The 24,654-nt window shown below is 40.0% G+C and overlaps 1 protein-coding gene and 1 long non-coding RNA gene across 3 annotated transcripts in view; one reads left to right on the forward strand and one right to left on the reverse strand.

Moving 5' to 3' along the window:
• TNNI3 (troponin I3, cardiac type) overlaps positions 1-10,293 on the forward strand; it is a 36,468-nt gene extending 26,175 nt beyond the window's left edge. Inside the window, exons 7-10 of one of the 2 annotated variants that reach the window (XM_072156785.1) lie at positions 438-527; positions 5,303-5,488; positions 6,692-6,797; positions 8,191-8,209. In XM_072156785.1, coding sequence (XP_072012886.1) covers positions 438-527; positions 5,303-5,488; positions 6,692-6,793 — 378 coding nt within the window. In that variant the 3' untranslated portion in view covers positions 6,794-6,797; positions 8,191-8,209. Of the gene's footprint in view, positions 1-437; positions 528-5,302; positions 5,489-6,691; positions 6,798-8,190; positions 8,210-10,126 lie in introns of those variants that run through there. The other variant, XM_072156784.1, reaches the window with a different exon arrangement.
• Positions 10,294-11,398: 1,105 nt separating this feature from the next.
• Positions 11,399-24,654, reverse strand: part of LOC140135369 (uncharacterized) — a 30,963-nt gene continuing 17,707 nt past the window's right edge. The window contains exon 4 of the long non-coding RNA XR_011856505.1: positions 11,399-11,959. This is a non-coding gene — a long non-coding RNA (uncharacterized lncRNA). The remainder of the gene's footprint in view (positions 11,960-24,654) is intronic.

Genomic DNA, 24,654 nt, shown 5'->3' on the forward strand with positions numbered 1-24,654 from the left:
GCTTGCCCGCTTGCATGTAAGCTACCAAACACAATACCAGTATTCACTGGGGGTCACTTTCATTAACTGAATCATTTTACTCATAGTAATTTACTGTATTTGACAGTATTTAGCATGTCCAGAAATCCTAAAACTTTTCTTCTAATCTGTATGTGGAAGACAGTGTAAGGTAGCGGCGATCTGTATATTCATACCTTTGTGTGAGTTGTTAGCAGCAGCAGGACTGTGAAAGTGCATTTATATTCTAGGATTGTAGCTGGACTGATGTGTGAGATCCTGCTGCAGGTATGGCTAAGCAGAGCTCACTGGCTGCTAACCAACACTGTCTGCAGCTTTGTATGAGAAGAAATTGCTGATGTATTCCCTTCCAGTATTATCGACAAAACACAAACAAAATACCTAACAATTTTTGATGATGTGTTTTTGTATACTTACAGGATCTGTGCAAAGAGCTCCATGCAAGGATTGAGGTTGTGGATGAGGAAAGATATGACATGGAAGTCAAAGTCAATAAACACATCACTGAGGTATTTGTTCAAACCTAAAAATCAAGATTTTTTTCTTGTCACACTTAGGCAATAAGGTTTGAGGTAAATGCTTTGTAAATGAAATGTACAGTATGTTGTAAAAAGCTAATCCCATACAGAGTCCGCCCAATACAGCTTTTCAGCCCAATTTTTTTAAAAGCCTAGATGACACTTTATGTTGACTGAAACAACAGCGTTCCTGAGCCATAGCAGCACACCTATGGGAAAGCCACAATGGACATACATGTGATGAATAGTATTTCATGGATTCATATAATATTCAACCAAAGATAAAAATGGTTTACTTGCAGACCCTAAGGTCTCTCTAAAATTACAGGTTAAATAACATGTTAATGAAAAACACTGAAGCATACAGTCAATAGGGATCAATTGCACATCAATACATATTTTGCATACAGATTTTTATATTTGAAGATACTTAAAGGAAACCGACCATGAGAAGTAGATCTGATGATAGATTCTTCTTGCCTGCCTCTACTGCAATCTGTAATTTAATAATCCTGGAACCTAACTTGTTAAAAACTTTATTTTGGTATTATGTAAATTACCCGCGGAGCCTATTAGCGTGGCCCTGGGAGCTAAGGCTACTCCCCACCCCAGTAGTCTCCACAGTTAATTTACATATTACTAAAATAAAGTTTTTAACAAGTTAGGTTCCAGGATTATTAATTACAGATTAGGGCAGAGGCAGGCAGGATGAATCTACCATCAGATCTACTTCACATAGTTGATTCCTCATGGTAGGTTTCTTTTAACATTGTTGGCTACAATAAATATATGTTGCAACATTTACCTTTTTATTGTAGCAGTTATGGCAATCTTTGTCTCCCAATACAACCCCATTCACTTACATTACTTTAGGTGTCACAGGTACGCTGTGATCTTTAGTCAATCAATGGGAAAAAGGTTAGGTTCAGCATAATAATTATATGTGGGTCCCATCAGTTCTCACATTTTATATTTTACCATGAAAATAGACTGTTGGTACCAGAACTAACCACTAGGTGGACCTCCGGATCAGCCTATAAGAAAGTATGGGATAGGATATGCTACAATTCTAATTTTCTCCACTTCGAAGAAATGACACATCATATTGTTTAATGGCTAAAATCATGTCATGGCTTCTTTAGTGTATGACTAATCTTTCTGAATAAATTGGGCACTGTATTGCTATTCACAGCAGGTGTTCCAAAGTGAATACAGATGTCCTACTATGATTATGTTGAAGCTGATGATCTGGTATGGGTGACTCATTTTTATACACCCTACTAATACATATGAATGTTATACAAAGGTTTCCCCCCATCTATTAGACAAAATAAACAGCTACTAGGAAATTGTGTCTCTTGTGGGTGTGTGTGACCTGGTCATGTAAAAGAGTATATAGGGAGGGGGTCTGCAGCTTCCCTTAGCAGTAACATCTGAATACTGTAAATTAGGTCAAGGCTTTTCAGCTACATTATCTTGCAAAGTTACCGTAAAAAGACGGCATTACTGAATCACACCATGTTCCCCAGTATGAAAACACTACACTAATAGCACAACATTACTATGATTCACAGTAAACCAAATGTTGCAGTGAAATCATAGTGTAATGGTCCAAACTAAGTAAAATACAGTATCCACCACAGCGGCAGGGTAAACCCTTGAACTTGGTACTGATGGCCTGTCCTCCATTTATTAAGGATCTGGGGTTTTCCATGTAGCATGTATCATCTAGTAACCCACAATAGGTGTGGATGACACTATAAAATATAGTATGAGGCTAGTCTGAAGTCTTCTTCAATTGTGCCTTGGCTGCCCATTAATATGCATCTGAGCTTGGATCCACCCAATGTACTCTGTTAGATTCTGACCCTGGGAGGAGGAACCTGCCACAAAACTAACTCCCTGTCCCTAGCCCCTTGTGACAATTTCTTCTCCCCTCCTGCCGCCTTATGTCTTTTTCTGCCAGGTCTCTTGGACACCAGATAACTCAAGTGACTTTTACTAGATTTCCCCTTTAAGGAAATGGAAAGTGCTGCTCTTATCTTCTTCACATTGCACCACTTGTCTTTCTCAACACTCTCAAGTCACATCCTGGAGCCTCAGCTGAGTGAAACCATGACTGGTGTTTTATGAGATATGAATAGCAGTCTTATCTAGCTGCAGAGTTAACCTACTCCCTGCTACTTTACCATATTCTGGGGCTGTGTTGATCTTTCAGTTATAAAGAACTGATCATGCTAATCTGGTTACCCCAGTTGGCCCGAAGGCTCATTCATTTTTTTTTTTATCACATTCCTTTATCCTCATTAAGCTGTTCGAAACTTCTTTTTTTGCAAAACAAGTTGTATTTTTGCTTGTTCCTGTAACATATTAGTTGACTAAATTTAGTCAATTCATAAATGTACAGGCAGTACAGGGGGTTACATACAAAATAGGATGCATAGGTTTGTTCTTAAGTTACATTTTTATGTAAGTCGAAACTATATATTTTATAATTGTAGATCCAGACAAAAAAAAATTTGCCCCAGTGTTTCAAAATTTTTAGCTGTAATGGGAGCAAAGATTATCAATAAAGCTTCATTACTGAGACTTTACAGCTGATAACTGCAGTCTGGGACTATAGTAAAGCATCCAGAGAGCTTCACCAGAGGGCAGAGGGGTCTGTCTGTAACTATGGGTCATCTGTAAGTCGGGTGTCCTTCAGTGGGGGACCACCTGTATATTGTATATTTTATGTCTACTGTACACAATAACTTATTGAAGCAGAGTTGGCAAAAGTATCTTGAAGTTAGACAGTCTAATACTGCCCCAGATTTTTCACAATAGCCCACATCTATCAAAAACCTGTGCAGTTTGCCTGTGTAGTATACAGAGAGTGCCAGATTCCTCATTGATTCCTCATGAATCTGGTACTTCCTGCACTGCTCCTACAAAGTACATTAACTTTTTTTTGGAGCACCTTTAACATAGGGCTTGAAACAGACACCGCATGATAAATGTGGTGACGGTCCGACTGTGCACCAGAACGCCCCTTTCAGTGCAGAATTTTGTGTCGCGTCGGGATAGTGCAGCCACAGCATTGCAGATACTTTATAAATACATGTCCAATAATCCAAAGGAAAAATATGTTCTTGGGGGAGTAAATCTGGGAGATTCCCTTGTTGAGAAGGACCTGGGGGTACTAGTAGATCATAAATTGAATAACAGCATGCAATGTCAATCAGCTGCCTGTAAAGCTAGTAGGATCTTGTCATGTATCAAAAGTGGATGTAATATTACCTCTGACAAGGCATTGGTTTGGCCCCACCTCATGTTATATAGAATTGTTTCCCCTAAATCCCTTCCTCATCCAATCCCTTCCCTTCCTTGGTTAAACTTGATTGACAAGTGTCTTTTTTCAACCGTATAAACTATGATACTATGAAACTAAGAAGTTTGCACTAAAAAGAATGTGCAAAGTCAATGTGATGTGAATGATAAATATGGTGTTGTTTAAGACTAACCTACTTTGAATACGAAAGAAGCCAATTTACCTCCAGGAGTGTACTGCCTGAATATCTGTAACTCAACAGCAATAAAATAAGGAAAAAATTGCCAACACTTAAGGCTACATTCACACTAACGTATGGGGGACGTATATATGGGGGACGTATGCGCTCACCTCCTCCTCCTCTCCCCGTACACTGCCGTTGCCCGCTACGGTACGGTACGGGCGGGCAACGGCAGTGTGAATATAGCCTAAGATTGTAAAATGAAAAAAAATCAGACTTTACTAGATGCATACCGTAGTCATAAAAGATTATGCTGATGATGCATTTGTTGGTTTTAATAAACATCCTGTAATTACATATTTCTAATAAAGTGTTTTCATTAGCAAATTGTATGTGCTGCCACTTTTTCCAGTATCACATTTGCAATTCCTATAAGTTGAACAATATTAGTAAAAAATATATGCCATGTTTTCCTTCATTTTAAAACATATGTTTTTTTAAAGAAAGTCCACCTCCCCTTTGAACTGCCTTCCTATACTGCATGGTGCAGGAAAGGGCTAAAAACCAATGGGGTTTATCCTGCTATCCATTTATTTTCTCCCATCTGTTCAACTGCCTTCATAACCATGGAGGCAATAATAATGGCATTTTACTCTTTATTTCCATAGGATGGGTCACTTTCAGTACAGCGTTGTACCCAGGGTTCACAACCCTACTCAACAAGTATTATTGACCTATTCAATGGATTTATATAGATTATATTAGTTAATGCTTTTTAAGGTTCATGTATGGTGAACATTAAGGGTAGTTCTTCTGATGCTCCGGGTTTGAACAGGGGCACATCAGAATTGTAGGACATTCTGTCCTGCTGCTGCTCGGCTATGTTATCACAGCACCAGCACTTGCACCCAGAATAAAAAAAAGCTTTGATGCAGGGTGTTTAAACCCTTAGAAAACATGGCCCTGTCCCTCTAAAGCCTAAAGGGCTTCCTCTGTCATCTATTGGCACCCACTGCTGTAAGAGATCACAGGGTGCCGATGATGTCACACAGCAGCCGTGGGTGGGCACTTGCCTACATACATGGCCAAATAGAATGCCTGATAGTGACTAGTAAAATACAATGGATTACAAAATCCTTTGATTATTTTGGAAGTGTTTTTTTAATAGAAGCATATCCGATAAGTATTACAAAATGTATATTCACTTTTTATATTTATATCTTCTGTTACAGGTAACATTTTGTCCTTTTAATAACAGATTCTTTCTTTTTACAGATTAGCGACTTGAATCAAAAGATTTTTGACTTGCGTGGAAAGTTCAAACGACCAACACTGAGGAGAGTGCGCCTTTCAGCAGATGCTATGATGCGGGCACTCCTGGGTACTAAGCACAAAGCTGCCATGGACCTAAGAGCTAATCTCAAACAAGTGAAGCAAGCTAAAAAGGATGATGTAGAGAAGGTAAGATATAGTTTTAATTTACTAGAGATTAAGAGGATAGTCAGGTGAAAAATGTACCTCACAGTGTGAGAGTGCTGGGAGGTTACCGGAAAGAAGCTTTGGCAAGCTTGGCAAGGAAAAAGGGGGAAAAAAAACCCCAAAATATACGGTGTGAAAATTTTCATAGAGTTTTTAATTAGGTCACCATATTAAGTTACTCACTCTGTAATATATAAAGTTGAGTGTATACGTGTGTACGTACATGTATGTATGTCCACTAAAGGGATCTGCACCCTCTCGTTTACAATCAGCAAATTTTGCACAGCTGCTCTCTGTGACTCAGGGAATGTGATAGACTAGGTTTTGAGCCAAAATTTTAACCCTGCACTTTACAAAATACACTTTTTAACCACTATATACAGAAGCCATTATCTGCTGCTGCTGTGGCAGTTTGAAGCTGACCCATGATTGGTTGGTGTTCTGCCACAGGTCATTAATATGAGCTCTGAGCTTTGGTTGGTTACTATAGGCAATGCGTATAAGATGCGTATGTGTGAGGTAAAATGGGTAGGGATACAGAGATAGGGGGAGATTCATCAGAAATATTTGAGGTAAAACTGTTCCAGTTGTCCATGGAAACCAATCAGAGATCATCTGTAATTTTATTAACAGCTGCAACTGCTGTGGGAAAATGAAACTTGAGCTCTGATTGGTTGCTGTGGGCAACTGGAACAGTTCTGCTTTCAGATACTTCAGAAAAAGTCAGAGACAGACAGAGAAAACCACAGACAGACAGTGTGAGACAGTGTGAGACAGTGTGAGACAGTGTGAGACAGTGTGAGACAGTGTGAGACAGTGTGAGACAGTCAAAATATTATTTTTCAACCCATTCTATTTCGCTAAGAACAGTTATTTACTATCCTGGGAAACGCTGGGAGCTACAGCTAGTTACATATTAAATCAAGAATTATATCAATTCTTGTATGCAAAGAGAAAAATTTGTTTCAGCAGAAATGGCAACATCCAATAGGGGAAATATTTATACAGGCGATTGGGCTATGTACCTATTTAGGGCCTCATAAAGGCAGATAGTAATGCACACAAGTTTGTAAGGGAAATGTAATTTATACTGAACTGCAATTTTTTGTAACCCCAGTGATGTTCTTGAGTATTAATAATGAAAAAATTCTATCAATTAAAAAGTCTGATTTACCTGTGGTTTAGGAAATTCGAGAAGTTGGAGACTGGAGAAAGAACGTTGATGCTCTCAGTGGAATGGAGGGTAGGAAAAAGAAATTTGAGACATCTGGAGGAGTGCAGACTTAAGAAGGTATCACTGATGTTGTGATTATTGATTTATCCCTGTTATATAAGATATAGGGGGATATGTATCAGAAGTGTCTGAGAGCAGAACTGTTCTAGTTATCCATGGCAACCAATCAGAGATCAGCTTTCATTTTCCCACAGCTGTTCATAAAATTAAAGCTGAGCTCTGATTGGTTACTATGGGCAACTACAACATTTCTGTTCTCAAACACTTTTGATAAATCTTCTTCATAGTATTAAATTTAAGACAATGTAACAGTTGTTTTGTACTTTTGAGATGAGGAACAGAGAGTAGAGGGTTCAGACTACCTGAGCAACATGCAAAGTACAAACATGTCCAACTTCTTATATGTTTATACTACAATAGATCAAAATTACCTGAACAAGCCATACTTGACTGAGATTTATTACGTAAAGGGGTATTCCAGGAATCGGCATAATTCATATACAAATGGGTACTCAAAATATAAGCTAATGTGTAATTAGTTTTTATTTAAAATTTTGCTCCCCTTAGCAGAAAATGCTGGTGACATAGACTGTAATGAAGAATTAAAATACTACTGGTCCTTTAATCAGCCAGTTAATTTCCTCTGCGCAGTCCGTTGCAGAGCATACACAGGACAGAAGATAGCCGCTGGTCACATGTCCATATCACATGTCCTGCACCTGCCTGGGCAGGTCATGTGATCACCACTATGTTTGGCTGTAGTTGGTTGGTTGCAGTGCATCCAGTGTAACTAATGTTGTGGTGATGTGCAGTGATGGCAGTTACACATCATTACTATGGTAACAGAGCAATAAAGTCTTTTAGATCATGACTGGGAGCAAAGCATAAGAGGTAGGAGAAGTTATTGAAAACTAAAGGATCTTGGGACTTGTAGTTTCCAGTGGCGGCCATCTTAGTGATAACTCCTCCTACTTTAGAGAGGCCATAAATTTTGTAAATCATAAAATCTAAATATTTAAGCTCCATTTTGTGACTAACGACATTGAGTATTGTTGTACTCATTTATTTATATCATCATGGGTTTTTGTGTCAGACGTTCATATTCCCAGAATACCCGTTTAAGATAATTGCAGCTGACACTATTTGGTTTTCTTTAAAGAAATCAACCATGAAAAAAAACATTAAAAAACCAACAATACTCACCTTGATCCCGGTGCTGTCCGTTGCTTACCTTGACACGCCGGGATCACCTAAAAACAAAATTATAATTATCAGCATGGAGTGTGGGGACAAGATGTCTGACACTCTTGGCTGCTTATTATGCACGCCCCCGCACCTCTCTCTCCCATGCTGTGAGCATGGGAGATCGAGTTGATGTCACTCGAGAGTCATGCAGAGGGAGACATCTTGTCCCGCGCTCCAAGCTGCTAATTATAAATCTGTTTTCTAGGTGATCCCGGTGTGTCAAGACTAGTGCCAGATCAAGGTGAAGAGGAGCAGGGGTGGGCATTTGTAGGTTTTTTATGTTTTTTGGGTGGTTGATTTAGTGTAAAACAACATTGTGTAGAGTCATTTCTACAGGGGGTGACTAAAGGTTCATGGATCTTTGTGCAAAAGCTCAATGATATCATTAAAAGGGATGAGTGGGCCTGAACCCCAATATTCGGGTCCCTGAACCAGATCTTCAGGCAGAAGTTCTGTGTCTGGGCTTATCCGTGCCGTTAACACCTGCAATCCGTGCTGACGCACTAGCAGTATTTCATTGCTGGCATTTAACTGAATATAATTGTCAGCGGCGTGCAGCAATCATGAGTTTTAGCAGTTGGTTCAGGTTCAGTTCCAGCATCCAAAACCGAACCTTTTCTCAAGGTTTGTCCGAACCCGGGTCTGCTCATAATAAACATTATACAAATAAATTATGTAAAGCCACATGAATTAATAAATTGTATTACAGTGAAAGTATTCAAACCCCTAGAACAAAGTATCAAGTATTTGTGTCATTTTTGCTATTTAACCCCTTAACACTCTGCGCCGTAGCTCTACGATGCAGAGGTACAGGGAATGTGTGAAGAGGGCTCACGGGCTGAGTCCTCTTCATACAAGGGTGGGGGTTGTTGCATATTGCAGCAAACCCCCACTGCTAATAACCGCGATCGGTGCTTGCTTGCGCGCTTGGCGGCACCATCTTTATTCCAATCGCCGCGCCCCCGAATGTCATCAGGGGGCGGCGATCGGTTGCCATAGTAGCCTCGGGTCTTCGTTTGACCCAAGGCTATCTGGCTTCTGCAGATTCGTTACAATGAGCCAGTGGCTCATTGTAATGAATGAGCTGCAAAAATGCCATATATTGCAATACAGAAGTATTGCAGTATATGGTAGGAACGATCTGACCATCTAGGGTTAATGTACCCTAGATGGTCTAAGAAATAGTGAAAAAAATTTTTTAAAAAAATAAAAAAATTTATAAAATATTAAAAATTCAAATTACCCCCCTTTCGCTAGAACTGATATAAAACATAATAAACAGTAAAAATCACAGACACATTAGGTATCTCCGCGTCCCAAAATGCCCGATCTATCAAAATATAAAAATGGTTACGGCCGGCGGTGACCTCTGAGACGGGAAATAGCGCCCAAATGTCCAAAATGCGACTTTTACACCTTTTAACATCACATAAAAAATGGAATAAAAATTTATCAAATTGTCGCACAGACCTCAAAATGGTAGTAGTGAAAATGTTGGCTCATTTCGCAAAAAATTACATCTCACACAGCTCCGTGCGCCAAAGTATGAAAAAGTTATTAGCTTCAGAAAATGGCAAAAATTTTTTTCTTTTTTGTACACATTCGTTTAATTTTTGAATATGTATTAAAACACAAAAAAAACTATATAAATTTGGTATCACCGCGATCGCACCGAACCAAAGAATAAAGCTGAGGTGTTATTTGGAGCGCACAGTCAAAGTCGTAAAAACTAAGCCCACAAGAACGTGACGCACGTGCGGTTTTTTTTTAATTTTTCCACATTTGGAATTTTTTTTCATCTTCGCAGTACAGGGCATGTTAAAATAAATAACATTACGGGAAAGTATAATTTGTTACACACAAAATAAGCCCTCACACAGGTCTGTACACGTAAAAATGAAAAAGTTATGGATTTTTGAAGGTGGAGAGTGAGAAATGAGCGAAAAAACCCTGCATCCTTAAGGGGTTAAAAACTGTGAAGTGTCGTGCATATGTATGTAGCCCTCCCGAGTCAAAACTTTTGTAGGACCCCTATTACCTGCAATACAGAATTTTAAAAAAGGCATTTAAGTTATTTCTTATTTATCAGCAGTTCTTTTTAGATGTCTTCACACTTGTACTTTGATTCTTGTTTCCTTTAGGTCACAAGTTACAACCCAAGATCCCTCGTTCATGTATGCCTATTTATAATTTTACTATTTTATGTTTGTGATGAGAGAATAATTGAATTGCATCCAAACGTCATCTGTGCTGTGTCTTACTCACCACAAATAAAAATGACTAATTTGAGAATGTGTCACAAATGTGATCTATGATTAATGTCGTTATTTAGATATCAAAATGACTGGTCCATTAGAAACTCATTACAAGGTGCATTCTACCTTTTGTTTCGCCACACCATGACGGAGCTGGGTGGCCGCCATGCAAAATATTTGACATAGTCAAAAAGAAAAAAGTTGATTGGCACTCACAGGATCCGTTAAAAATGTTGAGCAACTTTATTCATCCATAATTGGTTACAATACAGGCAAAAGGCAGATGCAGGGATGGGATGCTGTACACATCTACATCTGACGCGTTTGAGATCATCTATGACTAAGGACCTGATGGTCTGAAACGAGTCAGATGTAGATGTGTACGGCATCCTATCCCTGCATCTGTCTTTTGCCAATATTGTTACCATTGAATAAAGCTGCTCAACGTTTTTAACGGATGCCAATCAACTTTTTTCTTTTTGTCTACTTCTATTGGAGACTAAGACCCTCTTTGGATTGTGCACCTGGTGGTGAGAGAACCTGATTTTTTTTTCTTTGCCTAAAAATATATGACATGCCCTATATTTTGCTGGATTTATGGTGCAGCCACACAGTTTTCAATGTAGAATGGAGGGGTGAGGAACACTAAGTCCCCCTCCATTCTCCAACTGGCCCTGTGCTACGCCCAGGATCTAGTCCGGCCCTCTGATTGAGGCCTAATGAATTTCCTGAGAATGTGGTGGAGGTAGTCATCTATATAAGCTATTTCATTCCATTTGCATTATTAGTTGAAAGCAAACCAGATCTTCATTCCTGAAGGATGATGTCCACACATTCAGTTTAGTTCAGCGTTCACTGTCCGGTCTAGGGAAAGACTTCTGTTGTGAAAGCCCCTGTACATGGATTACATACCAGTCATTGTCGGTGCACAGCCTGCAGGGAACAATATGTCATTGTCTCACCATAACAGCTGAGTGGGAGTATAGTTACCAGCAGATAAACTAGCTACATGTGCTGTATCACTTTAATACTTCCCCCTACTCCTTGTCAGTTCACTTCAAGTAACACTCTCCATGAAGGAAGTCTTTATTCTGCCAAATGAGACATAAGCATGTGTAAGAGATATTTCCATGATATGGTTATTGATTATTCATCTAGTTTAGTTTAATAGAAACTGATTTATTATATCATTGTATGAACAGATTATAATGTATAAACTAGATATATAACATACAAAGTATAACTGGGACCATGCATAGAGACAAAACTCTTTTTATATATCAACTTCTCAGGAAAACATAAGGCATGAATACATCACCACTCTTTGGCTGACATGCCGCAGTCCATATAGTAAAGTCCACACTTAGACCTCCATGGCTTTCACTGAAACGCTGAACATCCAAAGTGTCCTGTAACGTCACAGTACACTTTGGATGTTCAGCATTTGAACTCATAAATCGGACTTCAGGAGATCTGGTTAGTGAGGTCTCTGGATGCAGGACCATCAATTACAGTGAAAGGGGCTTTCTGAGGAAGAGAGAGCTTGACTTCAGTGTTAAAATCTCTGCCCCCTTGACTTTACAAAACCAATTTACATCTCACTTCAAAGTACATTTTCTGGATGATGCCACCATACTGAGTCACAAAAGTAACACGATATGGAACGTGTGTCAGCTACTTGGCATTGGTTTATTAGGTCAATTTCTGCTGACAGGTTCCCTTAAAAAAAAAAAAAGTAAAACAAATTATCAAATACAAATGCAATTTTTGATGTGTTAACAAAACCATAGAAAAGTTATTGCTTTCAGAATATGGCAGTAACCATAACAACAAATAACAATTAGTTATCACCAGATTCATTCTGACCCACAGGATAAAGGTAACATTTTTATGCTGCACAGTGCAAAGCTTATAACGTAAAAAATGGCAAAACATCAATTTTTCCCCATTCCCCCAGAAACAACTATTAAATTGAATTTATAGTTACCAAAGTGGTGGCATTAAAACATAAAACCTGTTGCACAAAAGAAGCCCTCATATAGCCTTGTCCACAAAACGTTATGGGTTTGGGCATTAAAAAAAAAACTAAATGAAAAGGAATTCTTGAAGTAGTACCCATCCATAAGGTGTTAAACATCTCCCAATTCCACCACAAGTAAATCCAGCAACGTGCATGGCACTCTTTCCTGTTTCCCAGCAATCTGTCATTTTAGAGAAAATTCAGTTTTTATACTCCCCTGCAGCACCCTTTTTTACAGTGACACCTTTTATAGAAAAGAGTTGCATAATGTAGAAAACATGAGATCCATCTATGATGCACTGAGAAGCTCATTGCAATAAAGATAACTGAATGCTCTAATCCTCTCTAATTGACAGATGGCATGCGAACCTCTTTAAAGCGTAAAGTGCCCTAAAGAATGACGGTAATCAGCATTGGGTAATTTGGGAGGTGGTATCCAAATAAAATCTGGATTTTGTTAAACAAGACTAGTTCTTGTAATGTGAGCCGCTAATAATTACCTATTAAAACTTTGCTTAAATCTAACCCTTGTAGTAGTGCAGAAATTACGGATCGTACATAAATTGTTCCTTTCTCTTCATGTTTTTAGATTTAGTTATTGTAGGTCAGGTTTGAGTATAATACCACCACTCCCACAACCTGTTTGTTTCAGGACTCTCTAAACATATAAAATACATCATCCTTCTTGTTGTTCTAAGAGCTCAGTATATTCACTCCAGTAGGGATTTAGAGAGCAAATAATTTTAGCTGCCAGGTAAATGTTTGCAACTAGGGCAGAGAGAGTTTCCTTCAAAGGTTAATAGAAGATGGATTGCAGAACGCTATATAAGAAGCATGGATGGTGACCTCCTGTTCCAGAAGAACAAAACCCTTCCAAATATTACTTCACTCTTTCACTTGGCAGCGTTACTTACTGAGTGTGTCAGGCTGTTTCATGAATGTCGTGTCCAAGCAAGTGCAGAAGCCTGGCCACCCTAGAGGAGCATTTTTGCTATTGTCAGACATACAAAACAAACAAAATAAAAGTAAACTCTATGTTCATTGATTAATCCGCTCAGTGACAGAGAAGCATAATACCGGTTGTGTGGGAATTGTTGTGTGCAAGTCAGGGTTTACTTGATCACGGAGCAGAAGACATAGTAGACTCATTTAAGGCTTTATAACAATGGAATGAACTTCATAGATAAAATAAATGTAAACACTTAATAATTAGAGATGAAGCAAAGGATATAGTGGCAGAATAAGCAGACCGCTTAGTACAGAAGGTCAAGACAATGGTAGCATTTCCTCTTTCCATTAGACTGCTGGTTGGTAGTTGGTGGCTGCATAATAAAATATAGAAAAATTGCATCGTTGTCCCTGATTTATTTGCTACTTTTTTCTCATTAACATAAGATTTATTGCAATCAGTTGCAAAATTACAAAAATTACTTATACCGCCATGTGATGTAGGAACACAGTACAATAAAAATGCACATGTATTCTAAGACAGGTGGTAAAAGATGTGATCAAAAGGTTTTTTAAAACACTACATTCCTTTATAGGCACCTTCATATGGAACACATCTAGAGCCAAGTTAAGTCTTGCAACATTGCAACGCCCCAAAGATGAGGCGGGAATGGCCCTACCAGATTTTTACCTCTATTATGTAGCAGGCCAGCTCAAATATCTTAGACACTGGGTTATAGAACAACCATTGCCAAACGCAGAACACCATCTCATGCATCACTTGGGCGTCCCCAGTCTTTGGCCGGTATTGGTACCAAATCCTGACTTGGCACTTCCCCTACTACCCCTGCATAGACTTGCTAGGCAGGTATGGCAGGCGACAACTAAAGTAACCGGGTTCACGAATATCATAGCAGAGATGCCACTCTGGAATAATCCATCACTACCACAGCTACAACAGCTGGAGGGGGGCCCCCTCTGGGTAAGTAAAGGTATACGCACCCTAGCTGATGTATATAACGCGAAAGTCCTCCACTCCTTTCAGGAACTCCAACAAAAGTTTAAATTAGAGAGAAATTTCTTTTATAGATTCCTACAATTGCGACATGCCCTGGAATCTCAGTTTCCTCCCCCCAAGACGCCCATTTCCTCCTACCCGTTAATAGGGATATGTAAAACACAAGGCCCTAGGGGCATCATCTCTGCACTATATACCCACCTCACTCAGGGAAAGCTAGCCAACAACAAACTACCTGTGCTAGACAAATGGAGGACACTCATCCCTGCATTGGAGAATGAGTCGATGGACGAACTACTCGCTGCCCATACCAAAGTGTCCCCCTCATTAAATAACAGGATGACTCAATTATATTTCACCCACCAGGCCTACCTAACACCTGTACGCATGGCCAGGATGGGCCGAGTTCCCTCGACCGCCTGTCCAAGATGCGGTGAGCTAGGGGCAGATTTCTGGCACATGAGCTGGACGTGCTCCCCGATTCAAAAGTTCTGGAAGGACATCACTAGCTTCTTGTCCACTTTAATGCACATTCCCATCCCCATGTCCCCTGAAGCATGCCTCATGGGCCTCCTTTCTGAAGTAGATTGGTCTCTTTACCAAATTATTTTCCTGAGGGAAACTCTATTTATGGCCCGAAAGAGTATAGCACTCAGATGGTATGATTCTAACACCCCAAACGTAAACATGTGGAAAGCACAAATTAACCAAATTTTACCATACGAAAAGCTGGTGTATAAACACCGCAAATGTCCTGACAAGTTTGAGCGAGTGTGGGGGAGCTGGTGTGAGTCGAGGGACACAAATTATTCAGTGTGTAGACTGAGACAAGAATTTAGGGACTTGACTCCTACATCATAAGCAGAGGAGCACTGCGAAAGACAAACTATATCATATCACCGGGGGGACAACCCCTCAGACATGATGGCTGGCCGACTCTGGGTGGGATGAGGGAAAGGGAAAAGGTACAGGAGATGAGCGAGTAACAGGGGTATTGATTGGGGGAATTAGGAATAAATGAAGGGGCTGACACACCAAGTACCTGTAGTGTTTCACAGTTGAGACTAGAAGAGTTGAATTTAGACTCTAGTCAGTTGATTATTGTGTTATATTATCTTATGTTTCTCTTTAATATGCTTATTACCTAATGTCACAGCGCAAAGGTACAGCCGAACAAAAAGAGACTCGGTAGAATTTTAAAAGCGATATATTTTTTTTTTCTCTTTTATTAATCATTACGATGTATAAGCATGTCAGGCACTGTATCATTGTATCCACATAATTTTATATCATTGTATACAGATGTTATTATCCCATTGTATATTGAACGAACGCTGTGAACATGTTTAATAATAAAAACCGTTTAAAAAAAAAAAAGATGTGATCAGAGCTGAGGGGGAGGGGGGGGGGGTTCGAGTATGGGAGGGGAAATTCCCTGTAATACAATGTCTCTCTCGTTCTACTTTATACCGTAATTTATTTATTTTTTTTTAAGAAGTGTGTAATGAGTCATTCTAATATTGATCCAGGTAATGCATATTATAGCAGCATCTTATGAACAACAGTGCGACCTGAATATTATTTTACTGTAGTAACCCTGTACAAGCTCATTGACATTATCTAGTGAAAATATTTTGAGGCATCCCCATGTCCCCTCCTTTTTTCCACACTGATCCCCCCTTTTCACACCCATGAGGGAAGGCGGCAGTGGCTACAGGTTTCCTTTTTCCTCACAGCCTACTTCTCCATATATATTTCCTTCTCGCAGCCTTCACCCACATTTCCTACAACATGTAGATGCTATTTTTCCATAGGCTGAAGGGTCTTTGTCATCAAAGGTTCTTCAACCACAGCAAGAAGCTAAAGAATGGACCCAAAGATAGTGGTATACAATTTCCTCGATGGATGCAAAATGGAACAAAAGAAGCTACTTTGTACTTAAAGGAAATCTACCATTGGGAATCTACTTACCGAAGTGGATGCAGTGGTAGATTCCCCATGGCAGTATCATTCCTAAAGTGTTTTTCATATAACCTAAAATGCAGCCTCTTTTGTTTAAAAAAACCCTGTTCTTTTATTATAGGAAATCTACCACCAGGATGAAGGATTGTAAAACAAGAACACTTACATACAGGTGTGTGACCCCTCTATCAGGATCCATTCTTCTTTCAGCTTTTTAAGCCTTTGTTTTTATAAAAAAAAAAAAGGTTTTAAAAATTAGGCATTGAGCATGAGGAGCTCTAGACTCCATTGACATCTATTAAGCCAGGAGCCCCTCAGGCTCATTTGCATACTTGTAAAGACATTTTTTCTTAAAAACAAGGGCATAAGAAGATAAAAGAAGAGCAGATCCTGCCAGAGGGGGTTCACACCACTATGTCATTGTGCTTGGTTTACAATCCTGCATCCTGATGGTAGATGTACTTTAATATGCTACTTTGTTTTAGAGGCTGGGGACATGTAAAAGCTTCTGCGAGCTTTAGGGGTTAAGGCTATTACACATGCCCAGTAGCCCTTTCTGTAGCACGTCTCTGCATAGGAATCTTTCAATACAGATGCACTTGCACAGCTTTGTGAAGCTGGCATGGGACCAGGAGCTAGTGTGCATGTGCAGAGCTCCCCTGAAGCCGGCCGCTGGATTCACATTTGGCCTGGACATGCAAGGGATACTGAGGACATGTAATAGTCTAAGCCTCTGGAACTCACAGAGGCTATAACACGAACCCAGTAACCACTGCAGCAAATTAGCATATTATTAAAATAAAAAAAATATTTTGAAATGGGTTGAATATTAAGACATATGAAATATGTGTTTGTTCACCCCTGGGTGTTTTTCTTTGGGGAGTAGGAGGCTCTGCTCGCTCTGAATGTAGCTTGGTCCGGACCCAAGTTTAAATAGAAATTTGTAGAAAGAGATAAATCCTTTAGCACCAACTCAGAAAAACATTCTTCCTTTCTTTATTAGTAAATCCATAAAAAGATACAAAAAGTCCAAAAACATTAAAAATTGTGCAAAAGCATGTTAGGGTGAACCTTGTGAACAATGTTAATGTTTTTGGAATTTTTGTATCATTTTATGGATTGACTAATAAAGAAAGAAACAATGGGGTTTATTTACTAAGGGTTGCGGATCGCACTTTAGTCAGATGTTTCACGGTTTGCTGGGATTTGCGCAGCTAAGACAGGTATTTAACGGGTTTGCGCTGGGATTGTGTCACACGCGATCTGATTTTGGCACAGCTGTGCTGGTTTTCATGCAACAGAAATCAGGGGCAGGTCATCGGACGATCCAACTGATTCCGATTGAGTGCGGCATTTAAGATTCAAATTGTGTCGCAAGACAATGCAGTTACATGCACCACGAAGAAGAAGGTAAACTCCGGAGGACTTGAGCGGGGAAGCGACACATGCAGGAAATCGGGCGCATGGTCCTAGTGAATCGCATCAGAGTGCATGATCGTCGGACAATGCACTTTCGTGAACTCCACATACAGGGTAAGTCAATGTGCCCCAATGTTTTAATTAGCTGGTGCTGAAGGATTTATCTCTTTCTACAAATTTCTACTTTAGGGATGATGCTGCCTTGTGAAATCTACCACTGGATCTACTACGGTAAGAAGATTTTCCATGGTAGAATTCCTTCAATGCCTTTTATATTTTTGTCACAAATCGAGGCAAAACATAATAATACTGTATGCTATTATTTGAGAGAACAAATATCTTTATTCTGTTTTTATATGTTGTAGCTATTTATTTTTATGTTTTGGAAAACTTTCCTAGGGGTAGCAAAGTTGGAAAAAATACTTCCTGCCGGTATTCCTTTATTGATATCTTAAATGGAACCTGTCACCACATTTTTCACAAATACAGCTAGAAGCAGGTTCCCATATAGCCCCATTAATGAACTGTTACCGTTCTTTTAGCTAAAAATAGTTTCCCTCAGATTCCCATATAATCATATCTATAATTTTGTCTGGTGTCCAGGGATATCTCTGGTGAGTAGAGGGGGGCATGTTCTCCTCGGGCTGAATGCAGTAATTTATCCCCATGACTCAGCATGCAGCAATAATGTCATGTGACCAGGGTGACATCATCTCAGGACCTTAAACCTCCTAAAATTAGCAAATTGCACACCATGCATATATTTGATCACATTTAATCACAGCAGCCTGCATGGACATCAGGTATATGCATGGTGTACAGTTTTCTAGGATTAAGAGGATAAAGGACCCTGATCACTTGACATTACTGCTGCATGCTGAGTTAGCATTGGGAGGAGCTGCTAGATACAGACCAAGGAGGCCACATCCCCTTGGCTTGCTATAGATATCCCTGAATACCAGGATCTGAAGGAAACCATTTTTTGCTAAAGAAGGATGTCAGTTAGTTACATGGGAAAACTGGCAAATATAATGGTGAAAAATGTGGTGACAGGTTCCCCTTAAGGTGTACCTCCGGTTATAATGTTACAATAGCAACAATTGGTAAGTATTGTACATCATAGATAATGAAGAAAAAGGGTTTGCATCAGAAGAACATAAAATATCTTTCCCTTCCCTATACCTTTTCATGATTTTGGGGTCTGGTTTACAGTTATGCTCTGTTGATGTCAATGATGCTGGGCTGCAATAGCAAAAGACCCCATGGACAGGTGTAGAGCTGGATAACACATACAGTACTGCTCTCCCATATTACATACACACTGTCATATTTTAGATGGATATCTCATGTCTGATAAAACAGTTACTCCCTCATGCCTTCAGAATGACTCCCACCCAATAAGCTGCACTGATGTGTGATTGTATTGGAAAGACTTATAGCCTGGGCCAGGTGTGGGTAAGTAAAGCTAAGCTCCACGGATTTAAATAATCCTCCAACATTGTCAGAATCCACCCTAGAAGCTAAATTTATCCTCTCACCGGCAGCTGCAGGGATTCTGGTTACAGACCCATCACAGTGGTTTTTAGACAATGTTACTTGACAGAACCTTTCACCCATCCATAGCTATAACAAAAGCAGCCTAATACCCCAATTTAATGGTTGCTATATTGTGCTCCAATTGCTGTCCTGTACATTAGTACATTACCGATGACCCTTCACCCTAGTTCCCAGAGAAGGATCAACAAAGTGTTAGGTAAAATCATTTTCTGTCGCTCATTTTTCATTGCAGTAAAAGATACTCAGCAAATCTGTCCTTCACAGAGCAATGTCGATTTTAATAAAAAGAGACATGCCAAGCAGTACAAGTGTGCATACTGCTTAGCATTGCTCTCCTCACAAAGTAATCCTTCAATGTACACCATGTGCAATGTACATCAGCTCCTGATTTATTAAAGCAGTGTAGGAGTCTGCCGCTATCCTTAGAACATCATAGCTCATCAATATTGCAAATTGGGGTTGTGGGGGCGGGTCTACCAAACAGCGACCGACTTATCAGCTATTAGCAGCGGACCTCCAATGGGCGCTACTACACAAGGCCTATGATGTTAAATTCATGGGAAACATGCCCTGATTGAAGATCACTGCCATTCAAGTAATTGCCACTAAGCTCCAATAACAAATATAGCCACTGTATAATGTACAGCATTATGCTTGGTAAGCAATGAAGAATCTGTCTCCCCAAGCAGCTTATCATGCGGGTGCCAGGCGTTGGATTTGACAAATACACTGAACAAAGAACAAATGCTCAAATTTATGCTCAGAGCCTATAACTCTTCAATTCACCTTGCTAAACAGGTCTATTTCACTAATCTAATATCCTCTCTCTGTAATAAACCCAAAAGGCTCTTAGATACTCTTCACAAACACCAAAGGTGCAGCCACCTGTCACAGGCCTTGGGGCTGAAGTTCTGTCCACTTTAAAGATCAAATTGACTGCGTTTGCCAGGAAATCATTTTTGAACCAACTCACTCCACTAATCCCCTACTCTCCGGTACCTCAACCTGTTCACTCTCTTCCTTTGAGCCAGTCACAGAGGAAGAAATGTCCAGGTTTCTTTCTTCTGCTCGACCCACTACCTGCATCAGTGACCCGATCCCCTCACATCTGGTACAGTCCCTCTTCCCAGCAGTCACTTCTCACCTCACTAACATCTTTCATCTCTTTCTCTCTCTCTTCTGGTGTTGTTACACCTTCGTTCATGTATGCTGTTGTACGCCAATTACTAAAGAAACCTTCCCTGGACCCATCCAATGCTACTAACTACCGATCAGTCTCTAATCTCCCTTTCATCTCCAAACTCCTGGAATGCCTGGTCTATTCTTGACTAACCATCTCTCAGCTAACTCCCTCCTCGATCCCCTTTAATCTGGTTTCGTACTATGCATTCCACTGAAGCTGCTCTTTCTAAAGTCTCCAAAGATCTCCTCACTGCTAAATCTGAAGATGACTATTTGCTCCTCGTTATTCTGGATTTCTTGGCAGCATTTGATATTGGGTCCACTAGCTCCTCCTCAGGATGCTTTGCTCTATTGGCCGAAAGGACACTGTACTCTCTTGGTTTTCTTCCTATTTCTCTGACCGCACTTTTAGTGCCTCCTTTTCTGGATCTCCCTATTTTAAATCTTCATCTCACTGGAGGGGTTCTTTAGGGTTCAAACCATTAGCATATTTGGTTTCATCTTTATTCTGATGATACCTGGCTGTATATGTCTGCATGTAATATTACACCTGCCTTATTTCAGAACACTAGTGACTGTCTCTCTCCTGTCTTTAAAGAGGACCTGTCACCCATAATTTCGGCACTAGGAGCTGCTTACTAAGGTAAGCAGCTCCTAGTGCTTAAACAAACACTGCAGTGCTAGAAGGATAGCGTTACCGGAAACCTCCAGTAGCGCTATCTAACACAGCGGCGGGGTACAGTGTAATCATTGGACCGCTTGCGAAGCGGTCCGATGTATTCACGAGGGGGTGGTCCAAGGCGCTGCCTCTTCCCCGGACCGCCCCGCTCGATCCATAAGCTCCCTAACCATGCCCCAACCCACGCCCCCTCATGAATACATCGGACCGCTTTGCGAGGTTTCCGGTAACCGGTAACTCTATCCTTCGAACACTGCGGCGTTTATTCAAGCAAACTTTAGTAAGCAGCTCCTAGTGCCGAAATTATGGGTGACAGGTCCTCTATAACATCATATCCTCTCTCCTTGAAAAATAATCTTGAAACATAAAGACTGTACTTCTCGTCTTACCACCATCTACTACTCGATCCAAGTCTGACCTCTCCATCTCGGCCTGTGGGATCACTATAGCACAAGGCAGCAGGCTCGTTGTCTTAGGGTTGTGCTGGACTCTGACCTCTCCTTGCACTGAATATTCAATCTCTTGCTTGCTCTTGCCGTATGCATCTCCAGAATCTGCCCATTTCTTACAATTGAAACCTCTAAAATGATAATTCACTCTGATTCATTCTCGACTAGACTACTGTAACTCCCTACTAATTGGTCTTCTTTCAGACCACATACTAAAAGTATTCCTCCAATTTGTGCCAATCACTGCACTGGTTGCCCGTCTCCTTCAGAATCCAGGTAAAATAATAGCCCTCACCCACACAGCTCTGCATAATGCTGCACCTCCCTATCTCTCTTTTCTCATATCAGTCTATCGCCCAACCCATGGTCTTAGATCTGTCAGTGATTTTAGACTAACTTCTACCTTAATTCGAACCTCTCATGCATTTGTTCAGGACTGCTCCTGAGCTCCACCAATTCTCTGGAATGCCCATCTCAGGACTATCAGACTAATACCCAACCTCAAAAGTTTCAAGCATGCTTTTAAAACCCATCTTTTTAGGCAAGCCTATAACACTTGCTGACTGCATGAAATGCAAACTTTCTCTTTACTAATCCATCCTATGTCCGCCTCCCATCTGTTATCCGGTAAACACCAGATAGATACCATGCTCCAAGCTTCTCTGCAGTTCCACTAAATTTAGACTTTGTATATTAGATGGAGGCCGATGGCTGGTTCAAGCAACAGCATTTTAATTTATTAAATTATGTTATTCCCTTATACAGAATGGCTGGACCTTTATTAAAACTCTCTTGTTACACCCCCTTCTTCCTTGTAGACTGTAAGCTCTTGTGAGCAAGGCCCTCACTCCTATTGTTTCATATGACTGTTTTTACTCTGTAAAGTAGTATTTTATTTGTATATGTCCTTACACCTTACACTACACAAAGATTTTAATGGCTACTCTGTTTTGAATGGTTCTTTTTTTTAAATCAGCAGATCACAAAGTGTCCATTTCTCTGCAACTCCACAACCCTATGATAGAACCCTAGCATTCAACTATGACCTGTGATAACACCTGACAGCAAGTGTTTGGTTGCTCTATGGGTGCTATTTTCAGTTTCGAGTTTCACCATCTGGAATTAGTGTTTTTATATATTGATAGATCAGGCTATTTCGGAGCCGACAACATTTATATGCCCCTGGTACATTGCTGCTTGGGGCATGGATTAGCCTTCGTCTTCTTGTCTTTTGAGAACAGTTTGCAGGCTTTCTTCTTGTGTCCTCTTTACAAGAGGCTTCTGGGATGACAGCCTTGCAGAGCAATTTAATGCAAAGCAGTCATAGGTCTACTTGGAAAAAAAAAATCTCTGGATATGATGGTTAGCATATGCACTCAACTTCATTGGTCAACAGTTGGTGAGACCTGTTTTAAGTGGAACCTGTTAAACCACTGCATGGTGTTGGCCACCTTACTGCAGATCACTTTCAGGGCATTATTCTTATAGCCTAGGCCAGTGATGGCGAACCTATGGCACGGGTGCCAGAGGTGGCACTCGGAGCCCTTTCTGTGGGCACTCAGGCCATTAGCCTAGCACAGAGTTCACCATACAGGACCAAATCCATTAAATCTTCCTACAGTCCTAGGCAACTTATGAGATGCTGTGCTCAGCACTATTTCACAGGGACACTTCATTGACTGTTTGGAACTACTTGAAAAGTGAGAAGTGCATTATCTTTGGAGGTCATCCTAGTGGGCCCACCATTCTTCCTAAACGGAGAGACCCTGGAGAGAAGCTACAATGATAATCTGAATTTGCCCACCTTCTTTCAACTGTATTGGTGTCCTCAGGGGGCCGATACAATTAAAGAAGTGGAAGAACAGGTAGCAATAAGTTACTGCTTAAAATGGCACACTGGCACATCAGGGTAAATAAGTGGGTTTTGGTTGTAGTTTGGGCACTCAGTCTCTAAAAGGTTCGCCATCACTGGCCTAGGCCAACTTCATGTAGAGCAACAATTTTTTTTTCAGAACCCTAGAAAGTTTTTTGCAAGGAGATGCCAAGTTGAACTTCCAGTGACCAGTATGAGAGAATGTGAGAGCGCTAATACCAAATTTAACATACCTGCTCCCCATTTACACCGGAAACCTCATTACACTAACACGTCACATGAAACTGCAGAGTGAAAATGGCTAATTAGGTGCAATTTGGCCTTTTTTACTTGGGTGTACTCACTTTTGTTGCTAGTGGTTTAGACATTAATTTCTTCACGTACCACAACTTACTTGGCCTCAGAATTTGCCAAAATGGCAAAAAAAATTTTGTACAAGTACAAAAGATTTTTTTTTTTTTTTAAATCTCCTCATACCTAATAAAACCTTTATAAATTTGGTATCCTTGCAATCATTTTGAACAAAAGAATAAACAGGTGGTGTCATTTGAAGCACACAAAGAAAGCTCTAAAAACAAAGCCCTCAAGAAAACGCTGCAAATGTGTTTTTTTTGGGGGGGGGGGGGGGTTTGTCAATTTCACCGCACCGAATTTTTTTTCCAGCTTTCCAGTAAACTGTATGGAATATTAAATTGTGCCACCAAAAAGTACAATTTGTCCTGCAAATAACAAGCCCTCACACATCTCTATAAACAGAAAAATAAAAAAGTGATAGCTTTTGGAATGACAAGATAAAAGAACTGCTAAAATGAAAAAGGAAGAAGAGTAATAGTTTTAGTTGCAGTTATCTTCCGGGGTCACAATGGGATGAGATCACTAAGACATAGTTTTCTACTTGATGTCCTTTGTTTACGTTGACCGAATATTATGATTACTTAGTAACCAGTGACTCATGGTTATTGTCCAGTATAGATATGCCATCATTGGGGGCCTATCTTATATATGGTAAATACCAATAGGATAACCCAAATGCAAGGTAAATAGTCCCTATACTAAAGAACACTTATTGTACCAGTATATACAGTCATATCCAAAAGTTTTGAGAATGACACAAATATTATATTTTCACATGATCTGTTGCCCTCTGGTTTTTATGTGTGTTTGTCAGATGTTTTTATCACATACAGAAATACAAGTGCAATCATATTATGAGTAGCAAAAGCTTTTATTGACAGTTAGAATGAGTTAATGCAGCAAGTCAATATTTGCAGTGTTGACCCTTCTTCTTCAGGACCTCTGCAATTCTC

Source organism: Engystomops pustulosus, chromosome 6 (assembly GCF_040894005.1).
Source record: "Engystomops pustulosus chromosome 6, aEngPut4.maternal, whole genome shotgun sequence".
Classification (NCBI taxonomy): Eukaryota; Metazoa; Chordata; class Amphibia; order Anura; family Leptodactylidae; genus Engystomops; species Engystomops pustulosus.